The sequence below is a fragment of the Camelus dromedarius genome, chromosome 8, assembly GCF_036321535.1.
Source record: "Camelus dromedarius isolate mCamDro1 chromosome 8, mCamDro1.pat, whole genome shotgun sequence".
NCBI classification, from domain to species: Eukaryota; Metazoa; Chordata; class Mammalia; order Artiodactyla; family Camelidae; genus Camelus; species Camelus dromedarius.
This window is the reverse complement of record NC_087443.1, coordinates 34,716,322-34,739,879: the sequence shown is the minus strand read 5'-3', so window position 1 is coordinate 34,739,879 and position 23,558 is coordinate 34,716,322. Positions and strand designations below refer to the sequence as shown.

The following is a 23,558-nucleotide window of genomic DNA, read 5'->3' as shown; positions in this document are numbered from 1 at the left end:
CTATTTTAAAACAAATGTATTTATACATTATTTAGATGTATCTATTTAAGTAAGATGATTTTTTTTAATTGGATATAATTGACAATATTATATTTCAGGTGTACAACATAGTAATTCAAAATTTTTATAGATTATACTCCATTTAAAGTTATTATAAAACATAAGCTATATTCTCTGTGCTGTACAATAGATCCTTGTAGCTTATTTATTTTATACATTGTAGTTTGTACCTATTAATTCCTACATCTGTCTTGAACCTCCCCCACTACACACACACTGGTCACCACTAGTTTGTTCTCTATATCTAATTCTGTTTCGGTTTTATTACATACATTTATTTCTTTACTTTTTAGATTCCACCTATAAGTAATATCATACAGTATTTGTCTTTCTCTGTCTGGCTTACTTCACTAAGCATAACATTCTCCAAGTCCATCCATGTTGTTGCAAGTGGCAAAATTTCATTCTTTTTTTATGTCTGAGTTAAGTTCCCTTATATATAATATACCACACCTTTATTCATTCATCTGTTAATGAACCCTTAGGTTGCTACCATATCTTGGCTATTTAAATAATGCTGCTGTGAACAATGGGGTGCATGTATCTTTTGAAATTGGTGTTTCCATTTTCTTCGGATATATACCTTGGAGTGTAATTGCTGGATCATATGGTAGTTCTTAGTTTTTTGAGGAACCTCCATACTGTGTTGCCAGTGGCTGCATAATTTACATTTCCACCAACAGTGTACAAGGGTTCCTTTTTCTCCATTCTGGATGATACCCATTCTAACAGGTATGAGGTGATACCTCCTTGTGGTTTTGATTTGCATTTCTCGAAGGATTCACTAATATTAGCATCTTTTCATGTGCCTGTTGGCCATCTGTATGTCTTCTTTGGAGAAATGTCTTCACATCTTCTCCCTGTTTTTTGTCTGACGTTTTTGTTTTTGCTTTTTGATATTGAATTGTATGAGTTGTTTATATATTTTGGATATTAACCCTTATAGTTATTATTTGCAAATATTTTCTCCCATTCATTAGGTTTCTTTTCATTCTGTTGATGGTTTGCTTTGCTGTGCAAAAGCTTTTAAGTTTAATTAGGTTTCATTTGTTTATTTTTGCTTTTGTTTCCTCTATTTTAGGAGATAGATACAAAAAAATGATGCTAACATTTGTGTCTGCTTAACAGTGTTCTGCCTATGTTTTCTTCTAGGAGTTCCGTGGTTTCGGGTCTTTTACACCTGAAATATAATATTAAGTCAATATTTAGGTCTTTAATCCATTTTGAGTTTATTTTTGTGTGAGAAAGTGTCCTATTTTCATTCTTTTTCATGTAGCTGTCCAGTTTTCCCAGCACCACTTATTGAAGAGACTGTCTTTTCCCCATTGTATATTCTCACCTTCACTGTTGTAGATTAATAGGCTATAAGTATGTGGGTTTATTTCTGGACTCTATTCTGTTCCGTTGATTTGTGTCTGTTTTTGTGCCAGTACTATACTGTTTTGATTACTGTAGTTTCGTAGTAGACTGAAGTCAGGGAGTGTGGTACCTCAGCTCGAGTTCTGTTCTTCTTTCTCAAGATTGTTTTGACTATTTGGGGTCTTTTGTGTTTTCATACCATTAGTGTCTTACAGTTTTTTGAGTACAGGTCTTTTACCTCCTTAGTTATTCCTAAGTATAAATGGAATTGTTGCTTTAATTTCTCTTTCTGATAGTTTATTGTTAGTATATAGAAATGCAAGGGATTTCTGTATATTATTTTTCTATCCTGCAACCTTACCAGTTAATTAATGAGCTCCTGTAGTTTTGGTGATGTCTTTAGGATTTTCTTTGTATAGTATCATGTCATCTGCAAACACTAACAGTTTTACTTTTTTTTCCAATTTGGATTGATTTATTCTTGTCTGATTGCTGTGTGGCTAGAACTTCAATACTATGTTGAGTAAAAGTAGTAAGAGTGAGCATCCTTGTCTTGTTCCTGATCTTATAGGAAATGCTTTCAGCTTTCACCATTGAGTATCATACTATGGGCTTATCAGATATGGATTATCATAAAAGGCCTTTATTGTGTTGAGGTATATTCCCTCTAGACCCACTCTGTGGTGAGTTTTTATCATATGTTGGTGTTGAATTTTGTGAAAACTTTCTGCATCCATAGAGATGATCATATGATTGTTTTTCAACCTGTAAATGTTGTGTATCACATTCATTTTTAAAATTTGCAGATGTTGATGAGGTTCATTTATTTTCAACACTTCTATTTTAAAACAAATATGTTTATATATTATTTGCATGTATCTATTTAAATAAGGTGTGTTATGTATTTCTTTTATTGCTTTTTCAGTTATCCATGCTGATTCAGTTTTTATTTTTTTGGGTAACAGCTTTGTTAAGATACACCATGTACTTTACAATTCATCTTTTTTGCTAATTCACTTTTTTAATACATATTTTTGTTGAAGTATTGTCAGTTTGTTTTCTATGTCTGTGAGTCTGTTTCTATTTTGTAAATAAGTTTGTCTTTTTTCTTTAGATTCCACATGTAAGTGATATCCTATAGTATTTTTCTTCCTCTTTCTGGTGCTAATTCACTTCTGACATGGCCTGAAGTTGTGATAAATCTGTTGCTCTGGCCACTCAGTTTCAAAATGAATAGCAGGTAGCTGAATGAGAGTGAGCATTTTCTCATAGCACAGAAATATATTGCACACACGTGCTATTATTGCATGTAACAATGTGTTTTCAAGGATTCAGGGGAGATTTTGAGGATGTGGAATAGAAAATCTTACTATCCTACTCTAAAATCTTATCTGTTACCTTGCTTTCTTAAAGTTTAGTTTTATAGTTAGCAGTGTGTAGAGCATGTTTTTATGTTTATATAAACTTGTGATACCCAGTGTTTTTAGAAAGCTATGTAAGATATAACTGCATAATAAAGGTCTGTTGTTTTTAATCTCATTAATTAATGAGACTGTCTTATGCTTTTGATATGTAAAATTTTAAAAGGGCCTCAAAATCTCCTCTGTAGGGGAGTGTATACATTGAAGTTCAATGTGCTTGGATATGCCTACCTATAAAATTAAAAGCTTCAAGTAAAAAAAAGAGTAAACTTTCCCTTTTCTTCACTTCTGTTTCCCAGTGGTAAGTGTTATTAACATTTTAGGTTTATCCTACCAGCTTTCTGTCTGTGCTAGACAACTGTTTGTGTGTATTAAATAAGAAGGGATGATAACATCACAGCTGCATCTTATTCGGGTTAATGATGTATTATGAATATCTTGCCATACAATCACTAGATTGATACATGGAGTAATGGCTGCACATTTTTTCACAATATAAGTATATGAGAGTTTACTTCATACTTTCTCTAGTATAAGTGTCCTGTTGTTTTATGATTTGCTTAAGGACATTTCTGCCTTTTTATGTTCGCAATTTGATTGGATGCAAAAACTATGTTTATTTTCACTTGATTGTCTTCTACTAAAGTTGGACAGCTTTTGATCCTTTTGATTTCCACTTACATGAATTGCATGTGCCTGTCCTTTCTTCACTATTCTATTCTATTCTGAGTCATTCTCCTTCATAATTTGTGGAAATTCTTTTACATTAAGAATAGCAACTCTTTACATGTATTGTGAATATTTTCCCTGTCATTTGACTTTTGAATTTATTTATGGCAATATTTCTCCTACCTTTCAAAATATCTATACGTATTAAGAAATGTATACATTTTACATCATGATTCAGTGCACAAACACATACATAAAACATTTATATGGTAATACTTATTACTAAATGTAGTGTACACCTATTGTTCCTTAATATTCCATTTAAAAAACCAACTTGTCACAAAGCACTAAATTGCTATTAGGACTCAGAGGTTGTGATCAGCAATTGGAAAAGCATGTTATGGTGTCTTTCCCTTTTAAATTGTTAATATTATATGTAGTCAAAGAAGTCTAGCTTTTCTTTTATGGCTTCTCACTTTTTGCTCTTGCTTTGGAAGATTTTTCCTACTTTCTTCATCTCAAAAAATTTTTAAAAAGGGATGTTACTGCCCATTCACCTGAAGGGCTAATATGAAAATACAAAAAATATTAATTATTGATAAGAATGTGAGCTAATTGTTAACAAAGATTGAAACTGTCATAATTCCTAGTGGGTGTGTGTGTTGGTAACCACTGTAGAAGATTCTCTGGCCTGTCTGCTAAAGCTGAAGATCCATGCACATGTATACACACTGAAAGAGCCAGAGCTTCCACTCCACCCAATGTATGTATAAGTTCACCAGTCTTATAGCAGTGTACTTTGTAATAGCCAAAAACCAAAAATAAATGTCTATCCACAGTAGAACAGCAAAATACATTGTAGTATATCCAATCAGAATTACTGTGTAGCAGTTAAGAATCAATGGATTACAATTATACTTTGCAACATAGATGAATCTCGCACGTTTTGAATAAAAAGAAGTCAGTTGTATAGTTTGGAAATAGCAAAAGAAATCTATGATAGATGTCAAAGTAATGGTTACCCTTTGGTGGTGGAGTGATGACTAGATAAAAGTTTCTTGGTTGGGATCTGGGTACATAGGTGTTCATTTTGTGAAAATTCAACAAGCTATATATTTATGATTTGTATGTTTCTTGGTATGTATGTTCTACTTCAGTACAGTTTGCATTGAAGTAATAGGTATTGTCCATTGAATGGTATAAATGTAAAAATGTTTAAAAAATTTATTTGGGAAAAAAATGAATATACCAAAATATTAACAGGCATAGGATCATGATAGTTCCTATTGCTTTTTTTCTTTCCCTCTTATTGATATTTTATAACTTCTATGAATATGTAAAAAAGAGAAAATAATGTTTTAATGTATGTTTTCAGGGACTTCACATTTAGTTGTTATTAAATTATAAAGTTCCTATGGCTCTTACTCTGATATTTAAGCAAATAACATGGGTAACTTCTGTGTCTATTTTATAGGTAGATTTTGACAACAAACCAGTAAATGGCCCCAAGTCAGAATCCATGGAATACAGTAGTTGTGGTCATGAGGAAGAACAAAGATTGGAAGTAAGCTCATTTCCCATTGAAAATGTAACTAAAAATGAAGAAAGTATGACAGGTATTGAGGTGGAGAAGTGGACGCAAAATAAGAAATCACACTTAACTGATCATGTCAAAGGAGAATTTAAAGCAATTGTAACTGAAGCTGAAAATTTGAAAAACTCTGAAGATGACAGGAAGAAAGTCCTACTTACTGACCTCCTTGAACCTCAAAAATTGTTTGCACAAACGATAAGAAACGGCATTAAAAATGTACACTATTTACCAACTGAATCAAATTTGTCTTTTAAAAATCTCAGTATTGAAGAACTTGGCAAGGCATTTGAAAATAATCCTTATAAATTCCTGAAAGGCACCACAAACCATAACAATGCCATGAGTTCCATTGCTACTAGTGCGAGCTGTGATCATCTCAAGGGGAGAAGTAATGTTTTTGTCTTCCATAAGCCTGGCTTTAATTGTAAGTCTTTTCCAGATCCGGCAAACTTCAACTTAAATAGTCGTACTAGTATTCACAATGAAAGTGATCAACCAAAATCACTAGAAAAAATAACAAATAGAGAACCAAAAGAAGGACCAACACTTCAACCAAGCCTTCTGTCCCTAATGAAAGATAGGCGATTAACACTAGAACAAGTGGTGGCCATAGAAGCTCTAACTCAACTATCAGAAGCCCCATCAGAAAATTCCTCACCATCCAAGTCAGAGAAGGATGAAGAAACAGAACAGAGAACCGCTAGTTTGCTTAATAGCTGTAAAGCTATCCTATATTCTGTAAGAAAAGACTTCCAAGACCCAAACTTACAAGGGGAGCCACAAAACCTTCATCATTGTCAATCTTTGCAAAAGCAGAGTTCATGCAACACGTTAGTATTCAATGGCCAAAATATCACTTCTAAATCACACAACAGCTCACCTAGTGACCAGGCATCCACAAAGGCACAGGAATATTCAACAATCACAAATTCAGTATCTCTTACTATACCAAATTCAAATGCATCTAAAACTGACACCAATAAAAATGTTGCTCAAGGTAGAATTACTCTTGGCAGTTCTAAGAATTTGCATCAGTTGGCAACAACTAATAAATCGGGGTATTGTAACCAGTCACTGGACAGAAGCAACAAGTTGGACTCAAAGGATGATCCATTATGTCAAGATACAGTTCATAGTAAAGTTGAAGAAGATGTTGCAACACAGTTAACACAACTTGCATCAATAATTAAATTCAATTACATAAAAGCAGAGGACAAAAAAGTTGAAAGTACACCAACAAACCCTGTTGCATGTAATGTACAGCAAAACTGTAGCCAGGAGAAGGACAAAATACAGCAGAAGCCACCTTCCAGTGTACAAAATAATCATGGCTCATCGGTAACAAAGCAAAAGAACACAACCCAGAAAAAGACAAAATCTACCCCATCAAGAGATCGACGGAAAAAGAAGCCTGCAGTCATAAGTTGTCAAGAAAATGACCGGAAAAGGCAGGAGCAGTTGTCATATGAGTATAGTAAATTACATGACATTTGGATAGCATCTAAATTTCAACGATTTGGTCAGTTTGGTCCACATGATTTTCCTATTCTATTGGGAAAAATTCCTCCCTTAACCAAAGTATGGAAACCACTGACTCAAACGAGTTCACCATTAGAACCCAAAAAAGTATTTCCTCCCCTCACTCAGATAAAATTTGAGCGATATTATCCTGAATTAGCACAGGAAAAAATGAAGGTTGAACCCTTGGATTCCCTCCCCATAGTCGAGTTAAAAACAGAATCCAACGGGCAGGCGTTTACAGAAAATGCGTATACTCAGGTACAGCCAACAGTGAATGTCAATCAGAAAGCTCATCCTTTATTTCAGCCCTCCTCTCCAACTAACCAGTGTGCTAATATGATGGCTGGCGATGACCAAACACAGTTCCAACAGGATGTTAAAGACCAATTCATGCATCAGAGACTGCCAACATTGCCTGGTATCTCTCATGAGACTCCCTTACCGGACCCAGCACAAATTCTCAGGAAGCTAAATGTAGTATGTTCAGGTGGAATTACAGTGGTTTCTACCAAAAGTGAAGAGGATGTCTGTTCATCTACTGTTGGAGCATCAGAATTTTCCCCAATAGACAATGCACAGAAAAGTTTTAATGATTATGCCATGAACTTCTTTACTGATCCTACGAAAACCCTGGTGTCCGCAACAAAAGATGCTGATTTGCCAACCTGCAACTGTCTTGGTAAGTGCATGCATGTGTGTTTCTTCTTCGTTTACTGGACATTAAATGCCTCCAGTCATGATGGAATCAAGTTTGGTTTATCTTTTATGAATGGCATTTTTGCCCCCATTCATATAATCTAGTTAGAATGTACTGAATTCTATACCCGTTTTTCTGTGGTACCTTTATTGACGCTGCTCAGATAAATGGGAAATCCACTAGTAATTTGGAAAATTTCTTAAGTAGAAAATTTGCTGATTTCTCTCAGGCTAAATGTCTCTCAAGTTGTTTATTGTGCATAAGAATGAATTCCCCTAATACTTTATTACAGTTAATTCTTCCTATATTCAAAAGAATTTCAACCTATAAGCCATTTATTTAAAAGTACATTTTTTTTGTTGTGCAGTATAACATGCATACTGAGAATATAAAATATATGTACAATGTAACAAATATTAAAATATATCTGTAATTGCTAATTCACTGAAGGACTGGAACTGATTTGTTTTTTTTTTCAGTGCTTAGTGCTTTTATGCTCTGTGATGTAAACTGTGTGCCCATATAAGAAGAAAAAAAAACATAATCTTGGCCAATTAAAGAATTTGCAAATCTTTTGGAATTTTAAAATACTAAATCATTGAATAAATATTGATTTCCTATTTCAGAAAAAGACGCATAGGTTTGTACAAATAGTTTACTCATGGACAGATTTCTAATGTATTTATATATGCACTTTGTGTCTTGGGAGTCATTGAAAAAGAACATTCAGAAACTAGAAGTTTTATGAGTGTGTTCAAAGCCCTGAGAAAATCTTGCAGGAGTAGATTCTCAGGCAGGCCTTATGGGAAATGTGCTCAATGTTTAGAACATATAAAACCTTAATTTGAATTCTGCACTGATTAGTCACTTTCTATGGTCAAATTTCATGTAAGTGCTCAAAAATAAGAAGAAATTTATTTAATATAGCTGTAAAAAATAGGGAGATTAGATAGATTGTGTCATTAGACTGCAGAAGCCCCATTATTTCAGCTTTTTACACAACTTGTGATACCACAGGATTTGTGAAATAACCTGCTTTGAACCCAAATAAGTTTAATTATTTGAAACAGTCTTTCTTAAAACATGGCCCCAAATCACAAAGACTCAAGATTTGCCTGAAACAAAAGCAGTCTTTCTACTAGAAGCAGGGTGGTTCATTAGTATATAGAAAGGGTAGCTAAAGGATTGATTGGAAGGATAAAGTAAGTACATCATTCTGATTTTTTTTAACCACAATAGAAAAAATAGTGAAGAGTAGCATGACTTTTATTTCTTGATTATTCAAAGTGCATTTGATATTCTGAAATGAATCCTTCCATTTCTGTGCTCATTATTCAGCACTCAGGTTTGACAGCCTACCGTGTGCCAGGCACCAAGGATAGGCTCTCTGAGAATGAAGAGCTTCCAAGGAGAAGGATCTGACAGTCTCGAATGAGTGACAATGCTGTCTGAGTGGGGCTGAATTGAGAGAATGAGAGATTCTTGGACCAAGGACAGAAGAGTGTAATAATGATAATGGTTCCTATTTCAGATCTTTTAACTGCGAGTCTGATAACTCGCTACACCTTTGACTTGTTATAGTCACAACCCAGCAAAAGGAATGCTTTTTATCCCCATTTTATGACTGAGGAAACTCAGTCAGAGCAGCTCATAGCTAGTAAATGATTAAACTAGAATTCAGCGACAGGTAATCCCAACTTGAGCCTGTATTTGTAACCTCCATCCTTTGTTGCTTCAAAAATCTGCAGTGAAAAAGAGACAGTACTTTTCTGAATATCATTATAAATGAAAAAAACCTCTAATTTAAAATGCCATTAAAATTACATACCCAAGCTAGTCTAATTTGAGTGCGTACAAGGTTTCAGGATGAAGGTCTAGTTTCAAGCCCCTTTCCTTATACATACTACCTTGACACCATGTAGAAGTGGAGACAGCCAGACATGAAAGCTTTATTTAGTATCTGCAGTGGACCTGGAAATGTTTTATATGCTGTCAGTTGCATGTTTTCCTATAATTGTTATATTGTGCTCATTTTATAGAAATGGGAAGTTTAAATGAAAAACAACAAAGCAGATTCAGAAATCATCCCAAGTGGGAGCATCATATTTGAGGGTAAAGGATTTCTATATAAGTGTTATGTTCTAGCAGATTAAGAGTAATTAACCTTTAGGTCAGGGTTTATCAAATTTAGCACTATTGGCAGTTTAGATGGGATAATTCTTTGTTGTAGGGGGGCTGCCTTATCCATTGTAGGCAGTTCAGTGGCTTCTCTGGCCTCCACTCACTGGCTACCAATGACACTAGAACTCACGTGTAATTGTCACAACCCAAAATACTGTCAAATGTCCCCTTTGGCAGAGTCCCCCCTGACCAAGAACCACTGCTCTAGATCATGAACAGGTTTAAAATTATTCACTGTATCTTGCTTAAGTAGCCACAGAAATAATCCTATGTTGTATTTCATGTCCAGTTAAAATGGTTAAGTAATGACATTTTGGTGTAGGTACAGAAATGCATTGCCCAGTGATTCTAGTTAGACATGATTCTAAGAGGCAGGCCTAGTTAAAAATAATGTTTTCTAAGAAACATGTAATTCACACTCAAAAACGAAAATTAAAATGGGTTGGAAATATGGTGCAAAGTCTTTTTACAGTTCCATTATCTACAGAAAAACATGTTACAGTTTTTCTGTATGAAGTAACATTACTGAGTTTAATTTTCTTTCCAATTTTACAAAGTTTAGATCTTTTAAAACATACTACTTTTGCAACTTGCTTTTTTAACTTACTAAAATCTTAGATTTTTTTAATATTTGTAAATATCATTGTTTTAATAGCTTTATTTTATTCCACTATGCAAACATCCCCAAATTTATTTAAACTATCACTATTGACAGATGTTAAGAGTGTTTCTTTCTCTTTTTTTTGATATTACATACAATTTAACAAGGAATATTCTTGTGTACATGTGCATTATAAATATGTGATTGTGCACATGTGTAAGTAGAATAAATTCTTAGCAGAGCAATTGCTGGGCTCAATTCTAATAGGAGTCTGAGGCCAGGCTTTTAAATTCTATTGTTCTTGGATAACTTTTAATTTTTTACCTCAATTTTTATAGATTTTTTTTGTTGTTAAGTAGGAGATACAATAAATAAAAATGTTTTTTTTTTTCTCGTGTGATTCTTGAAGGGTAAATTAATTAGGAGCAGAAAGAAAGGAATAAGCTAAATTCCAGGGCCTATTGTCCTAGACTTTACCAAAATCTTGTCAAGATTCATTGTTCCATACAGAAAAGGGAAAAAAAAAAAGTAAATATAGCTCTTCCTTGCCCCTATGCAATTCTGTAAATCTTTGGGTCTAATAATCTTATTCCTTCCACAGATCGAGTTATACAAAAAGACAAAGGCCCATATTATACACACCTTGGGGCAGGACCAAGTGTTGCTGCTGTCAGGGAAATCATGGAGAATAGGTGAGGAAATATACTTCCCTGTTAAAATCATTCATTATTGGGGACGTGACTCAATGCAGAGAAATTATCTCTGGGAAGAAGCATGAGGTGAATGGAAAACCTTCAGGAGTATGAGTTGGATGTTTCTTAGGGCCCAGGAAAAGCATAGTGTCCTGGTGTCCCTGCTGAGTCCCTCATCATGTGAGCCTTTGGGCCCTCAAAAAGACACTCACAAAGCAAGGCTATTTTTGTCAAATTCAAAATAACTTATTTTTATATTATTGTATAATGGTAGCAATAGTTAAAATTACCTCCATCAACCCTGCGTTCACATTTCTTTTGCCTGTCTTGGAGCCAGGCCATTTTTTTAAAGAGTGATCCTTAAGGACAAGTAAATAAAACTGGAGAACTAATAAAAATATCTGCCACACAAAAGTAAATTTTAAAAAAGTAAATTAAAAAATAAAATGAAGAGTGTTTGATTTTTGTACTTTTGTATATCTACATCTTATGCACATTCTGATGTTAAAAATGTATTATGTAAATATTTTCCATTCACTGTGTTTCATATTCAGGTATGGTCAAAAAGGAAACGCAATAAGAATAGAAATAGTAGTGTACACGGGGAAGGAAGGAAAAACCTCTCATGGGTGTCCAATTGCTAAGTGGGTAAGTATTTTGTATTTATACATATTTCAAAATGCATTTATTCCTCATATAAACCACGTGGACTAGAAAAATACCCACTCCCATTATTCCTGGGGAAATAAGGAAGCTATCTTAGCTTGGCCTTTTTAAGTTAAACAAACAAAAGGGTATGGCCATTCCCAGTTGGTACCCAGTGGTCTAGGGTCACCAATTTTACCGGATTTTTACTTTTAGAGTGTATTCAATGCATTTATAATTAGGTGGCATTAATAAATGGTACTAAACTATATATATTGCTTATGTCTTATTTTTGTCAGTTATTTTGAAACTCCACTTCAGTGTCTCATAGCACCACCTTAATGAAAATCATACAATATTGAAAACAAAACCATAAATTTTACAACATATTTCTAAAATTGTTTCTATGACTCCTTATGAGTGTTCTAAAATTGCAGAGCTCTAAGAATAAGAACTGGATTCAGCTTCTTTAGAAAGTTCTCAACTAAAAAACAGGTTCATAGCCAAATGTATATTTTCAGGAGGATATTCACATCCACAAGGATACTGACTATTTGAAATTCTTGACCAAAGGATCCTTTCGAGATCCTGTGCTTTCGTTTGTCAATAATGATGACTAGCATAATGGTAATAAAATAATAATGATAACAACTACCTTTTATTACATATCATCAATCTATCTGGAGTGCATAGTCTTGTCAAAATATAAATGAACCTATCAAGGAGTTCTCCGTATGTACAGCACAGACAGAATCATTCTAGTACTCAGAAGACTCCCTTTGGCCCCTCCCAGTTGATAATTCCATGTAAAGATAAACCACTATTTTAACCTTCATTGCTATAAAGGTATTTTTGATGAACTGTATATATATATATATATATATATATATACAGTTCATATATATATATATAACTGGAACCATATAGAATGTACTCTTCTGTGTCTGTCTCCTTTCACTCAACATTTATAGAACATGGACTTGATGGCTGGAGCTCCAATGGCCATCTGGAACCACAAATTGACTTGTTAGTAGAAAATACATACTAGGATGGGGGGAAGAAAGCCTGAGTCCCTATCGGTGAGACCAATAGAACTGCTTGCTGTACCAACCTCAGGCTTCTTAAATCTGGATTTAATGAGTGAGCGAAATTTTGTTTCATTTCTTCAAAACCTGTTATTTGGGGTGGGGGTTTCTGTTATATGCAATAGAATGCAGTTCCGCCTAAGATACCCATCTTCACTTTGTTACGGTGTGGGTGAATTTGGAAGACAGAGGGGAAAAAAAAATTTTCAGAATGAGAAAGATAGGTGAAGGAACTTGTGCTTATTGAGTCCTTTCCATTGCCAGGCCCTGGGCTAGATACTTGGGGATATGAACATGAATTAAGATTTACCAGTCATTTCTTTCTGTAGATGGGAAGAAACTGGCTCTGAGTCTTATCAGCTGTCACAAACACATTTTAGACTAAAGTTCACTTACTCTCTAGTAACGTGAATGTCTGCTGGGTCACCTTGCCTCTCAAGAGCTAAATAAAATTTCCTGAAATGCTCCCTTGAAATGTAAGCTTTTCCTTACAATTTCCATCACATGAATGGTTGGGATCCAGCTTGGGGGTCAGTGGTTGTGAACTATTGTTTCCTCCTTTCATGGTTCAACTTCTTGGGATGCACTGATTTTTCACACTGTGTCAACTCCACTATAAAAGTTACATATTTTCTCAATTTCTACAAAACATTTACTCACACAAGTCAACTCCCATATGTAAGAGTTTTGGTGAAGATATATCTAAACAGTAGCCAAAGTGATCTTTATTTTTATTTTTATATTTTATTCACTCTTGAAAAAGAGAGTCAGTTGACTTAAAATACTATAAAGGAGGAATTAATATACAGACTGCCCTTTTTTTTTTTTAACTTTTTAAAATTGAGTTATAGTCATTTTACAATGTTGTGTCAAATTCCAGTGTAGAGCACAATTTTTCAGTTATACATGAACATACATATATTCATTGCCACATTTTTTTCGCTGTGAGCTACCACAAGATCTTGTGTATATTTCCCTGTGCTATACAGTATAATCTTGTTGATCTATTCTGAACATGCCTGTCAGTATCTACAAATTTTGAACTCCCAATCTATCCCCTCCCACCCCCTCCCCCTTGGCAACCACAAGTTTGTATTCTGTCAGACTGCCCTTTTTAAAATCCATTCTATTGGATTATTAGACTATTCATTTTATTGGAGTTCCTTTAGAAAATTGACCATTTGTGATAAAAGTTGCAAATGTATTTTCTGTCATTTTTTTTACCATTCAGATTTTTTTAAATGAAATTTTACATCAAAATTTTTTAAAGGAAAACTTCTATGACTTTAGTGTATTATATCTTAATTAGAAAAATCTTTACCATTTCTAGCTTATGAATCATTCTATTTTCTTTTTGTAATATTTTAATTTCATTTCTTCCACATTTAAATATTTTATCCCTCTTGTGTGTAGAATGTTATTCACAACTTACATTTTTCCAACTGACTACCCAGTTATCCAACACCACTTACTTAGTCATCTTTTCCCTACTTATTTGTTAATGTTTATATCATTAGATTTTCTTTGGGGGGTGGTACTTACGTTTATTTATTAATTTTTAGAAGAGGTACTGGGTATTGAACCCAGGACCTCATGCACGTGAAACATGTGCTCTAGCACTTGAGCTATACCCTCACCCCATATCAGTAGATTTTCTTTTCTGTCATGTCAGTGTTTCATCTCTCTGTATCAGCATCAAATTATTCTAATTATTTGGGTTTCATAATATGTTTTAATACCTGACAGAGCTAATACTTTTTAATTTTTCAAAAACTTGCAGAGTATTCTTGCCTTGTTTATGTTTCCATCTGAATTTATAATCACTTTGTCTAATTGCAAGAATAAAGCCCTTTTGGTATTTTTATTGGAATCATAGAGAGAATTTGGAGAATTTACATTTTTGATGTCTACTCTTCCTAACTTACACACGGTGCCTTTACATTTCTTGATGTTTTCTTTTGTCCTTCAGGAGTGTTTTAAAGTTTTGTTCCTATAGAGTTTACATGTTTCTTGTTTTCCAGTTTATTTCTCTTATGTATCTCAGAGTTACAATCATATAATCTATAATGACAGATTTATATTCTCTTTTCCAAATTTTTTACTGTTAATTTCTTTCTTTCAATTAACACAATTAATTACTCTAACATACTAACTTCAATTTTATCTTGCTTTAAATATTGTCTTCTTTCCTGGTTCCTCTCTTCAGTGGGAATCTTCCAGGGTTTTCTCATTATGAATGGGTCATCAGGGAAGGCCTCTCTGGTAAGGGAACTTTTATGCTGAGAACTGAGCAACAAAAAGGAGCTTAAGATGCAAAGAATACCCCCAAGAATGCAAGGAAGAGCATTCCTAAGCAGAGAAAACAGCAAGTACAAAGGTCAAGGAAGAGACTACATTCTTTAATAATCTAGGAGGAGTCTAGTGAAGTTAGGAGGTAGAAATGGAAACAGGTGAAGGTGAAAATGTAGTCAGAAGTCAGGATGAATGCTTTTGTAGCTAGTAGTGAGAAATTTGGGTTTTAGTCCATGAACAATAGGAAGCCCTTCAAGTATTTTAATTAGGGATGTGTTATCTATCTGGTTTATGTTTTATACAGAGCATTCTAAGTAATAACTTGATAAACTCAGTATTACTTGTCTGTTCCTTAACAAATTACTCCAAAATTTAGTAGCTTTGAACAACAAACATTATTATCTCATTTGTTTTTTGTAAGTCAGGAATCTGAGAGTACCTTAGCAGGGTGCTTCCAGAAGAGGGTCTCTCTTGAGGATGCATCATCTGAATACCTGACTGGGGCAGTGGGGCAGCTAGACGGGCCATGTCCTGTGTGTTTTGCAGGAGGCATTAGTTCCTTGAGAGTTGTTTACTGGAGGACTTGATTTCTTACCATTGGACTTTTTAAGTGTTTCCTCATGTCACAGCAGCTTTTTTTTCCCTTAGAGTGAGTCAATCAAAGGATGACAAGGAAGAAGCCACAGTGTCTTTTATAACATTAGCATTGGACATTGCTACACAAGTTAGCGCTGTTCATTGTAGGAACGATGCAGGAGCATAAATGCAGGTGGTGGTGATCACTTGGGGACATCTGGGAGATTGGCTATGACAAAATGCAGTATCTCTTCTTCACTACAAATATCACACGTTAAGGATACTACAATGACATTGTGAAATATATCTATCTTAGCCCTATTCGATATATTTAATATATAATACATCTAATCTAATCTACCTCAGCCCTATCATCTCTAAAGGGGAAATCCTTTAATTTGTGAATCTTTATTCACAAAATAAAGGCATTGGGGGAAGGTTATAGCTCAAAGATAGAGTGTCTGGTTAGCATGCACAAGGTCCTGGGTTCAATCCCCAGGAGCTCCATTAAATAAACAAACAAACAAACAAACCTAATTACTTCTCCCCCAATGTTTTTTTAAAGAAAAATTTTAAAAGCTTAAAAAAAACTCAAAATAAAGGCATTAAGCATCAGTGTTGCTCATTATGGAACATATCAACAAAAAAAAGTTTGTAAAATATAAAGGTACAGTTTACCTATAATTATAAATTGAACACTCATTAAATAACAACCCAGCTGAAAAATACAGCACCGATAGATTCCCAGAAGCCCCAAGAACCTCCCATCCTGACTTTTATGGTAATAATTTTCTTACCCTCTGCTCCCCACTTACATAATTCTTAACAGTATGGTTTTGTTATTTTATGTTTTGCCCCCTTGTAGTACCTTGCACATTCCCTGATATAAATGGTAGAGATTTGTTCCCAATATCTGGCACTGATATGTTTATGTATGTATTTAGCATTTTCCATGAAGCAGCTATAGCAGAATAACTTCCTTATTTTCCCTTTTGCAATATTTCTTTCAAAATCTAGCACTTTTCACAAATACAGAAACAGTTCACATCTTTAGCAAAACAAAGAATTAATTCTGTGCATCTGTGAAAAGAATAGGTCTCATAAATGATTATATATGTTAGAAAAATGATAATGTTAATCAAACTATTTTTTGCAAACTTTCCAAGTTTTGTCATTTAAAATACTCATGTTCTTTGCTAGTGCCTGGAGCAATGCCCAGCATATAGTCAGCTCTCATTAAATTTTTGTTAAGTGAATGAGTATGGAGTTTAAATAAGACTATTACAGAATATTGAATACTTTGAATTGGAATTGGTATCTTGAAATGGTATTGCTGTGATACACATTATTAGCTTTTCCTGAGACATAGGACACTTTAGTATTAGAATTGATAATCTGCTATAATTGTTCAACTCAAACTTGAGCTCCTGATAGAGATTAAATGAAAAATAGAGTGAAAATCTTCTCTAGAGTTTACATTGTTTTTAGGACATAATTTTGAATGACACTGGCACAATTAAGTCATATATGGAACTTAATGCAGCCATGAAGGAAAAGAAGGAGGGAGAGGAAATGAAGGTCAATTTTTTTAAACTAAGGAATTTAATAAACCTTTAACTGGTGAATTGTCTTGCTCCAAATTTACTTTTCATCTTGCATGGTGTACATTTGTCGTGTATTTGATATTAAACATTAACCTAAAGCAAACATTTAGTGATTTTACCTATATTTTTTCATCTGTGGGCAGAATTATGTGTGGTAATAGTGGTTGGATTCTATTCTACTTTGTTAGTGCTGGACTTGTCTCCTTTTCTTGAAGGAGGGGTTTATTGCTTCTTCTTCTTTTTTTTCCCCCTATTTTTTATTATTTTGTTTTGTTTGTTTTGGGTCCTGGGAGGTAATTAGATTTGTTTGTTTATTTTAATGGAGGTACTGAGGCTTGAACCCCGGACCTCCTGCCTGCTAAGTGTGTGTTCTACCACTGAGCTTTGCCCTCCCTCTATTGCTTCTCTTTTTAATGGTCACATACAAAAAAGCGTAACAACATATTCTAACTGGGCAGGGCAACTTTCTGAGCCAGTCTTACAGTGTTTTGCCTTTGCTCATAACACTGTTTCATTCTTTTCTTGGAAATGCTTCTTTGCCAGGTGGTCATTAACCACCCCCCACCCCCACCCCCCACCGCCACCAATCGTTCGCTTTTGATAGAAATTTCTGACTTTTTTCCTCTGTTGTCACTTTGGATCTTGTCAGGGAGTGGTTATCTTGTTACTCAGTAGGCTTTGGTGAAACGGGTGATGTTTCTTGGATGCACTAAGCTCTCTTAACTCCCTGTACTCCAGCCACCCCCTTCCTCTGCCCAGGTGAGCCTTTGAGGGGATGGCAGTGTTGGGAGAAGAGTTCAAACAGGCTGCCACAGATGGGTCCAATGCCTGAGCAGTTCACACCAGGTCCCAGTTCATGGGTTCCCCTCTGCAGGATTGCTTATATTAGTAGAGCAGGTGTGGCAATGAATATGTACAAGTGAATGTTTTACTGCCTTCTTGGATCTGATGTGACCAGAATTTTGGGGTGAGGTGTAAACCAAAGTATCTGAAAGTTTTCAAAACATCTTGCCTGAATTTATACATTTATATAATCTTCAAAGACTTTTCTTTTTTGATTGCTTTGCTTCAATGTTCTGCCTAATATCTGCCTTGGTTGTCTTCAAGCTGTACCATGGTGCTGCTTATTTCTGTGCCCACATCAGGCACCTCTGTGTATTACCATGTCAGCGTAATAAAAGGGTAGTTGATGTTGTAGGCAACTTTTTTGGTGTCTGCAAAATATTGCTAATGTAAGGAAAATATTTTATACTTCAGTGATGAAAATTAGGCAAAAGCCAAGAAGTTGATGCTGTCAGTTGATGTTAAACTGACTTATATTTTTCCTGGGCTTTGCCCCTTTTTTGTTTAAACCACTTTTTTTTACTTAAGCCTGTTTTGACTGCTAATGTAGAATTAGAACTACTTTTATGTTAGCTTCCTTACTTATAGAGTTCATTTTTTTAAGGAAATTTTTTATTGAACTATAATGTACACAAAGAAAAGTACACAAATTACGAGTGTACAGCCCAGTGAAGTTTTATGAAGTAAAACCACCCAGATTAAGAATTATATTATCACCACCACCCAAGAATACCCCTCATGTACCTAGTCATCACCTCCTGCCTTCCCTAGGTTGAAGTTCATTTTATTATAATATATAGGGAGATTTAAATGATCTTAATGAATGAATTGGGGTTTTTCTGGGGGGGAGGGGGGTGACCACAATTATTTCGTGTTGAAAATTTGACCGTTCTTTGTCTCACATGATGATTGATAAACTCAAATGATGTCACTCTAGTAATATACCCAACACTTGATATAAATATTGTTTCTAGCTGTGATTCTAACCTAGTCCTTCTTTGGAGCTGATGTAGGACCCTAGTCTCCTTGGCATCTTTACAGCTAAGATTATATTACTAGGATCATTTTATTTGCTCTTTAAAAAAAAAAGCAATATAGTTTTATACTGTTTTTAATTTTTAAATTTAAATTGTTAAATCAGTGTGAAATCCAAGCATAAAATTAAAGTTCTCTGTTAAAATTAAATTTTAAAAACCTATTACTTTCAAATTTTAAAACCCATCCTAGTTTTATCCTCTGAGATAATGTTTAGCAATTTAGGGTATACCCAAACTTAGAGTTAAGATGTTAGGAATTGCAATTAAAAATGGTGGGCAACTGCTGAAGCATGTAACCAGAAGCATGACAGTCAATATAAGTTATGGTAAAACTGATGATTCTATAACTTCCTAAATTTCAAGAATGTTTGATTAAACAAACATAGGATTGTCTTCGAGCTGAAGCTACTCAAGAGATTTTGCTCCTCTTTGAACACTGAAATAGACTATACCCTTCAATTCTTCGTGGGTGGTTTGGATCCAGTATTAGAAATTACAAAGAAGGCATCAAAGAACTTGCTTAGTGTTTAAAAAAAAAAAAAAAAAAAGGCTGAACAAGGATAGATTCTTCCCAGATTTTTGATTTATAATACTTGTATTAAGAATAAATCTTTTTCTTATTGTTGTTAAAAAGTATTAATAGAAGAAAACAGTAATTTACTGGTGGAATCCATTTTACACTGTTAACCTACTAAGTGAAAAATCAGTATCTTGACTAAATTTGCATTTTAACTAGTAAAGTTAGGTTTCTTTATATATTTATTAGCCCTTTGTATTTCTTCTATGAATTCACTCTTCATAACCTTTTTTTTTTAGTTTAGTTTTTACTTTTGTAAATAATTATACTTCTGTCATATACTTTGCCATTGTCTAATACTACATTTTCTTTTAGCTTTAGTGCTTGACTGTTAACTTGTACAGAAGCTTGAAATTCTTGGCATGTCAAACTTTTGTCACTTTCTCTGTGCCTTCAGAGGATTTTCATCTTGCCTTTCCCATCCTAATATTATAAAATTTGTGTCTCATGTTTTTATAATTTTATGTATTGATCTAATAGTTAATTTGAAATTTGTTTTTGTTGATTTTTAAATTCCATTTCATTTTCCACATGTCCATTTTTGTTGACATTGTTCATTAACCCGTTAAGGTAGACCACTGCTAGGCTGGTACTGAATTTTTACCTATAGTTTTGAAGAAAAGTTTTAAATTCAAAGGACATTTTCCTCTCCTTTGTTTAAAAAAATCTTTTTCATATGAACTTTAGAAACAGGCTAAGTAAATGTAGAATGGGGAACAGATTGGTGGCTAGAATCAAAATCTTTTAATGTTTAATCTTCCATCTAGGAAGATTTAATTGAAATATTATTTACATGCACTTCCCTTAAGATAATCCTCACAGCTATGTTTAATTAAAACTTTAAATCAAACTTCTATTTGGTTATTGCTGGTATATACTAAAGCTGTTGAGTCTTCAGTATTTATAAGGAACTGCTTTTTTATGCTCTTTAAAAATCCAGTGTATTTTTCTTTGATTCCCCTGAATCTTCTAGAAAGATTGTTACGTCTATAAAAAAAAAAGTATTCTGTTTATAATACCACTATTTTCTTTTTATTTTTTTAATCACAGTGTCTATTTGACCTAAATTCTCACCTTTTTTTCTAGTATGTATAACTAATAGTTTCAATGCGTTTGTATGTTCAAGTGTCCGCAGGTACCAGCACACACCATAGTAGTGATTCTGATCCAATAAACAAAATGCTGTGTTTCCAAAAGAACAATTATGAAGTCTAAGTAAGGGAAATTAGTGATTATACTGGGAAATAATTAAATGCCTATATACTATTCATCAACATTACAAATATTTTTTGTTTTATACAAGGCAAGAATGTACATACATCTAATGTTCTCCTCTAGATTTTGGAGGCAGGGGAATTAAAAAGGTATTTCAATATTTTTTTCTCTTACCTGTATAAATATTCTAAGACTAGAAGCTGAGTTAGCTTGCTATAGTAGAAACTGCTCTAATCCTTTTTTCCCCCCACAACTTAAGCAATCATCAATATGCTAGTACTACTCCCCTATCACTTCCCTGCTTGAGAATGGCATATAGATGGAGCAGAAAGGTAACTGAGACTAACTTTTGCAGGTGAGGGTCCAGCAAGGACTTCGGGGAGGTGTTGACCCTTGAACTACATCTTGAGAACAGAACAAGCATTATCTTCATGTCAGAGATCCCAGAAATAGAGCTAATATTATATAATAGATACAAATATATATATGTGTGTGTATATATAAATATATATATTTAATTAAGGAGTTATATAATCAGAGAAGCCATCTGGTGGGGATACAATTGGTGGAATTCTTCCTTAAATAACATTGTTGCCTTGTGGGCTTGTTTTCCAAAAATCTTAGAATTGCCTTTGTACTATCTTTTCTCTGGTGGCAAACGCTTTCTAGTCTTTTAAGGAAGGTCTCCTCTGTGAAGCCTTCCCACTTTCTCCAGAAAGAGTGTGGCTCTACTTTGTACTTTATTCATACAAACCTCTCACAAATGTCTTACATTTACCCCCCCCAACAATATTTCAGTAGAAAAATGCATTGCTCATATTTTTCCCTTTAGTGAAAATGATGCTTTACATTCAATTTTGGGTTTGTATCATTTCACTTATGGTATTATTTTTCAGCATGTTTTGTTTAGACAAAATGACATCTTACTAACCTGACAGTATTTTGGACTTGGCTACTAATTGGTTTACTCAAGTTCATAGTTGCATTGATGTATTTCTGATTTTATCTAAAACAATATACATTGAATATTCATTGTTCCACAGATTGAGTTTAACCGAAAAGTGAGATTTTCCTTTACAAAGTTCCCCCATTTTTTATTCTTCAGATTGTACAAGGACTTACTCTTTACTCTTCTTAGATTGTTTCTGACAATGATTGTCCTGGAGCTTGTCCATTTCTGAGGGCCTTGAGTGCTTGCTTGTACTGGAAATACAATACACAATGTCCCAAAACTTTAGCCAGCACCATAGGAATACTTTTTAACTTAAAATTATTTTGAAATAATTTCACTTACTCAAAAGTTGCAAGAATAGAATTCCTGTATACTCTATATTATCATTTCCTAAATGTAACTTTTTACCATCTTTCCTTTGCTCTATCTTTATCTCTTCCACCTTCTCTCTTTTTTACCCCTCCCCATCTCTTTTTTCTGAGCCCCTTTATTTTTGGTGGAGGAGATAATTAGGTTTATTTATTTTAATGAAGGTATTAGAGATTGAACCCAGGACCTCTTGCATGCTAAGCATGCACTCTACCACTGAGCTATACCCTCCCCCTCAAGCCCTTTAACACTAATTTGTAAACATGATGCCCTTTACCCCTAAGTATATTGGTATGTTTTTCATTAAAACAAAGACATTGTCTTACATGACCTCAGGACAATTATCAATGCTGATACAATATTATCTAATCTTTAGGACTTACATCCAATAGTATCCTTTATGGAAAAAGAAAAAAAAATACTGTCCTGATTCAGAATCCAATCCAGGATCATTTGGTTATACTTAGTTGTCATTTATCACATCTTAAAGATTCAGACTTTACAATGAAATAAATTGTGATGAAATACCTAAGTGACTTAGACTTGTCATTCAGTTAAATAGTCTTTAGATAGTCATATTCTTCTCCCTTTTTTAAAAAATTACTGAGGTACAATTAACATAGAATAAAATATACTGCTATTAAGTAAACAGTTGGATCAGTTATGACAAATGGAGATGTAATCTGCTAATAGTAATGGGTTCTTGGGCTCTGCTTTCCATATATTTTACATACCTCATTTTAGAGTTCAGTGGAACTCATCACCTAATTGCTTTATTCCATTTCCATTGCACATTTTTACCCATGGATTTTGAAGTCTCTTCTGCGTAGAAGATTTCTCTTTAAATTGGGGCTCAAATTGGGCTCTTTTGAAACTTTTTGTTCATTATCAGCTACTTTTCAAAATTGAGAGCATAAAGTCTTCATTTCCTTCTCCAAATTGGGTTGCAGCAGTATTTTTTTTTTTTTACCTGATGTTTGCTTTTGATGTTTATTTCTCTAGAAATTATAGGAGGAAGGTATAATTAGACGTCATTCTAATAGCTCCCCAGAACTTTTGTTCAAATGATTTTGATAATAAATTGAGTTAAAATAGCAGAATGTAGGATTTAAACATAGGAGAGAAATGCAGAAATATTAAGTGATAGCAATACAATGAATTTTTAATAGATATTATAATCAGCAAAGTTAACATTGAATACATTCCTTAATAAAACTGACATTTTCTGTTGTTGAAATCCTGCTTCAGTTTTCTCTGTGATACTGAGTTTTGGAGTGTAGTGGTCACAGGAATAAATATATTAAGTATGGGGATAATTTCTTAGAGCATGCCAATCTTCAATTACTGATCATTTTGTTTTAAGATGTTCTTTACTTTCTCAGTATCATCTCTAAATGTATGAGTGTCCATTCTTAACTTAATAGTACAGCATGTTAGAATAGCCAAAACATCTTGAGAAAGAAGAGCAAAGGTGGAAGACTGACTTCTTAATTTTAAAATGTATTACAGAGGATGGAGTAGGTCAGTGGTAGAGCACATGCTTAGCATGCACAATATCCTGGGTTCAA

The 23,558-nt window shown here is 33.8% G+C and overlaps 1 protein-coding gene across 6 annotated transcripts in view; it reads left to right on the top strand.

Moving 5' to 3' along the window:
* Positions 1-23,558, top strand: part of TET1 (tet methylcytosine dioxygenase 1) — a 110,431-nt gene that overhangs the window by 61,862 nt on the left and 25,011 nt on the right. For all 6 annotated transcript variants that reach the window (XM_031461181.2, XM_031461182.2, XM_010985816.3 and 3 more), the window contains 3 exons: positions 4,984-7,303; positions 10,705-10,795; positions 11,350-11,443. In XM_031461181.2, coding sequence (XP_031317041.1) covers positions 4,984-7,303; positions 10,705-10,795; positions 11,350-11,443 — 2,505 coding nt within the window. The remainder of the gene's footprint in view (positions 1-4,983; positions 7,304-10,704; positions 10,796-11,349; positions 11,444-23,558) is intronic.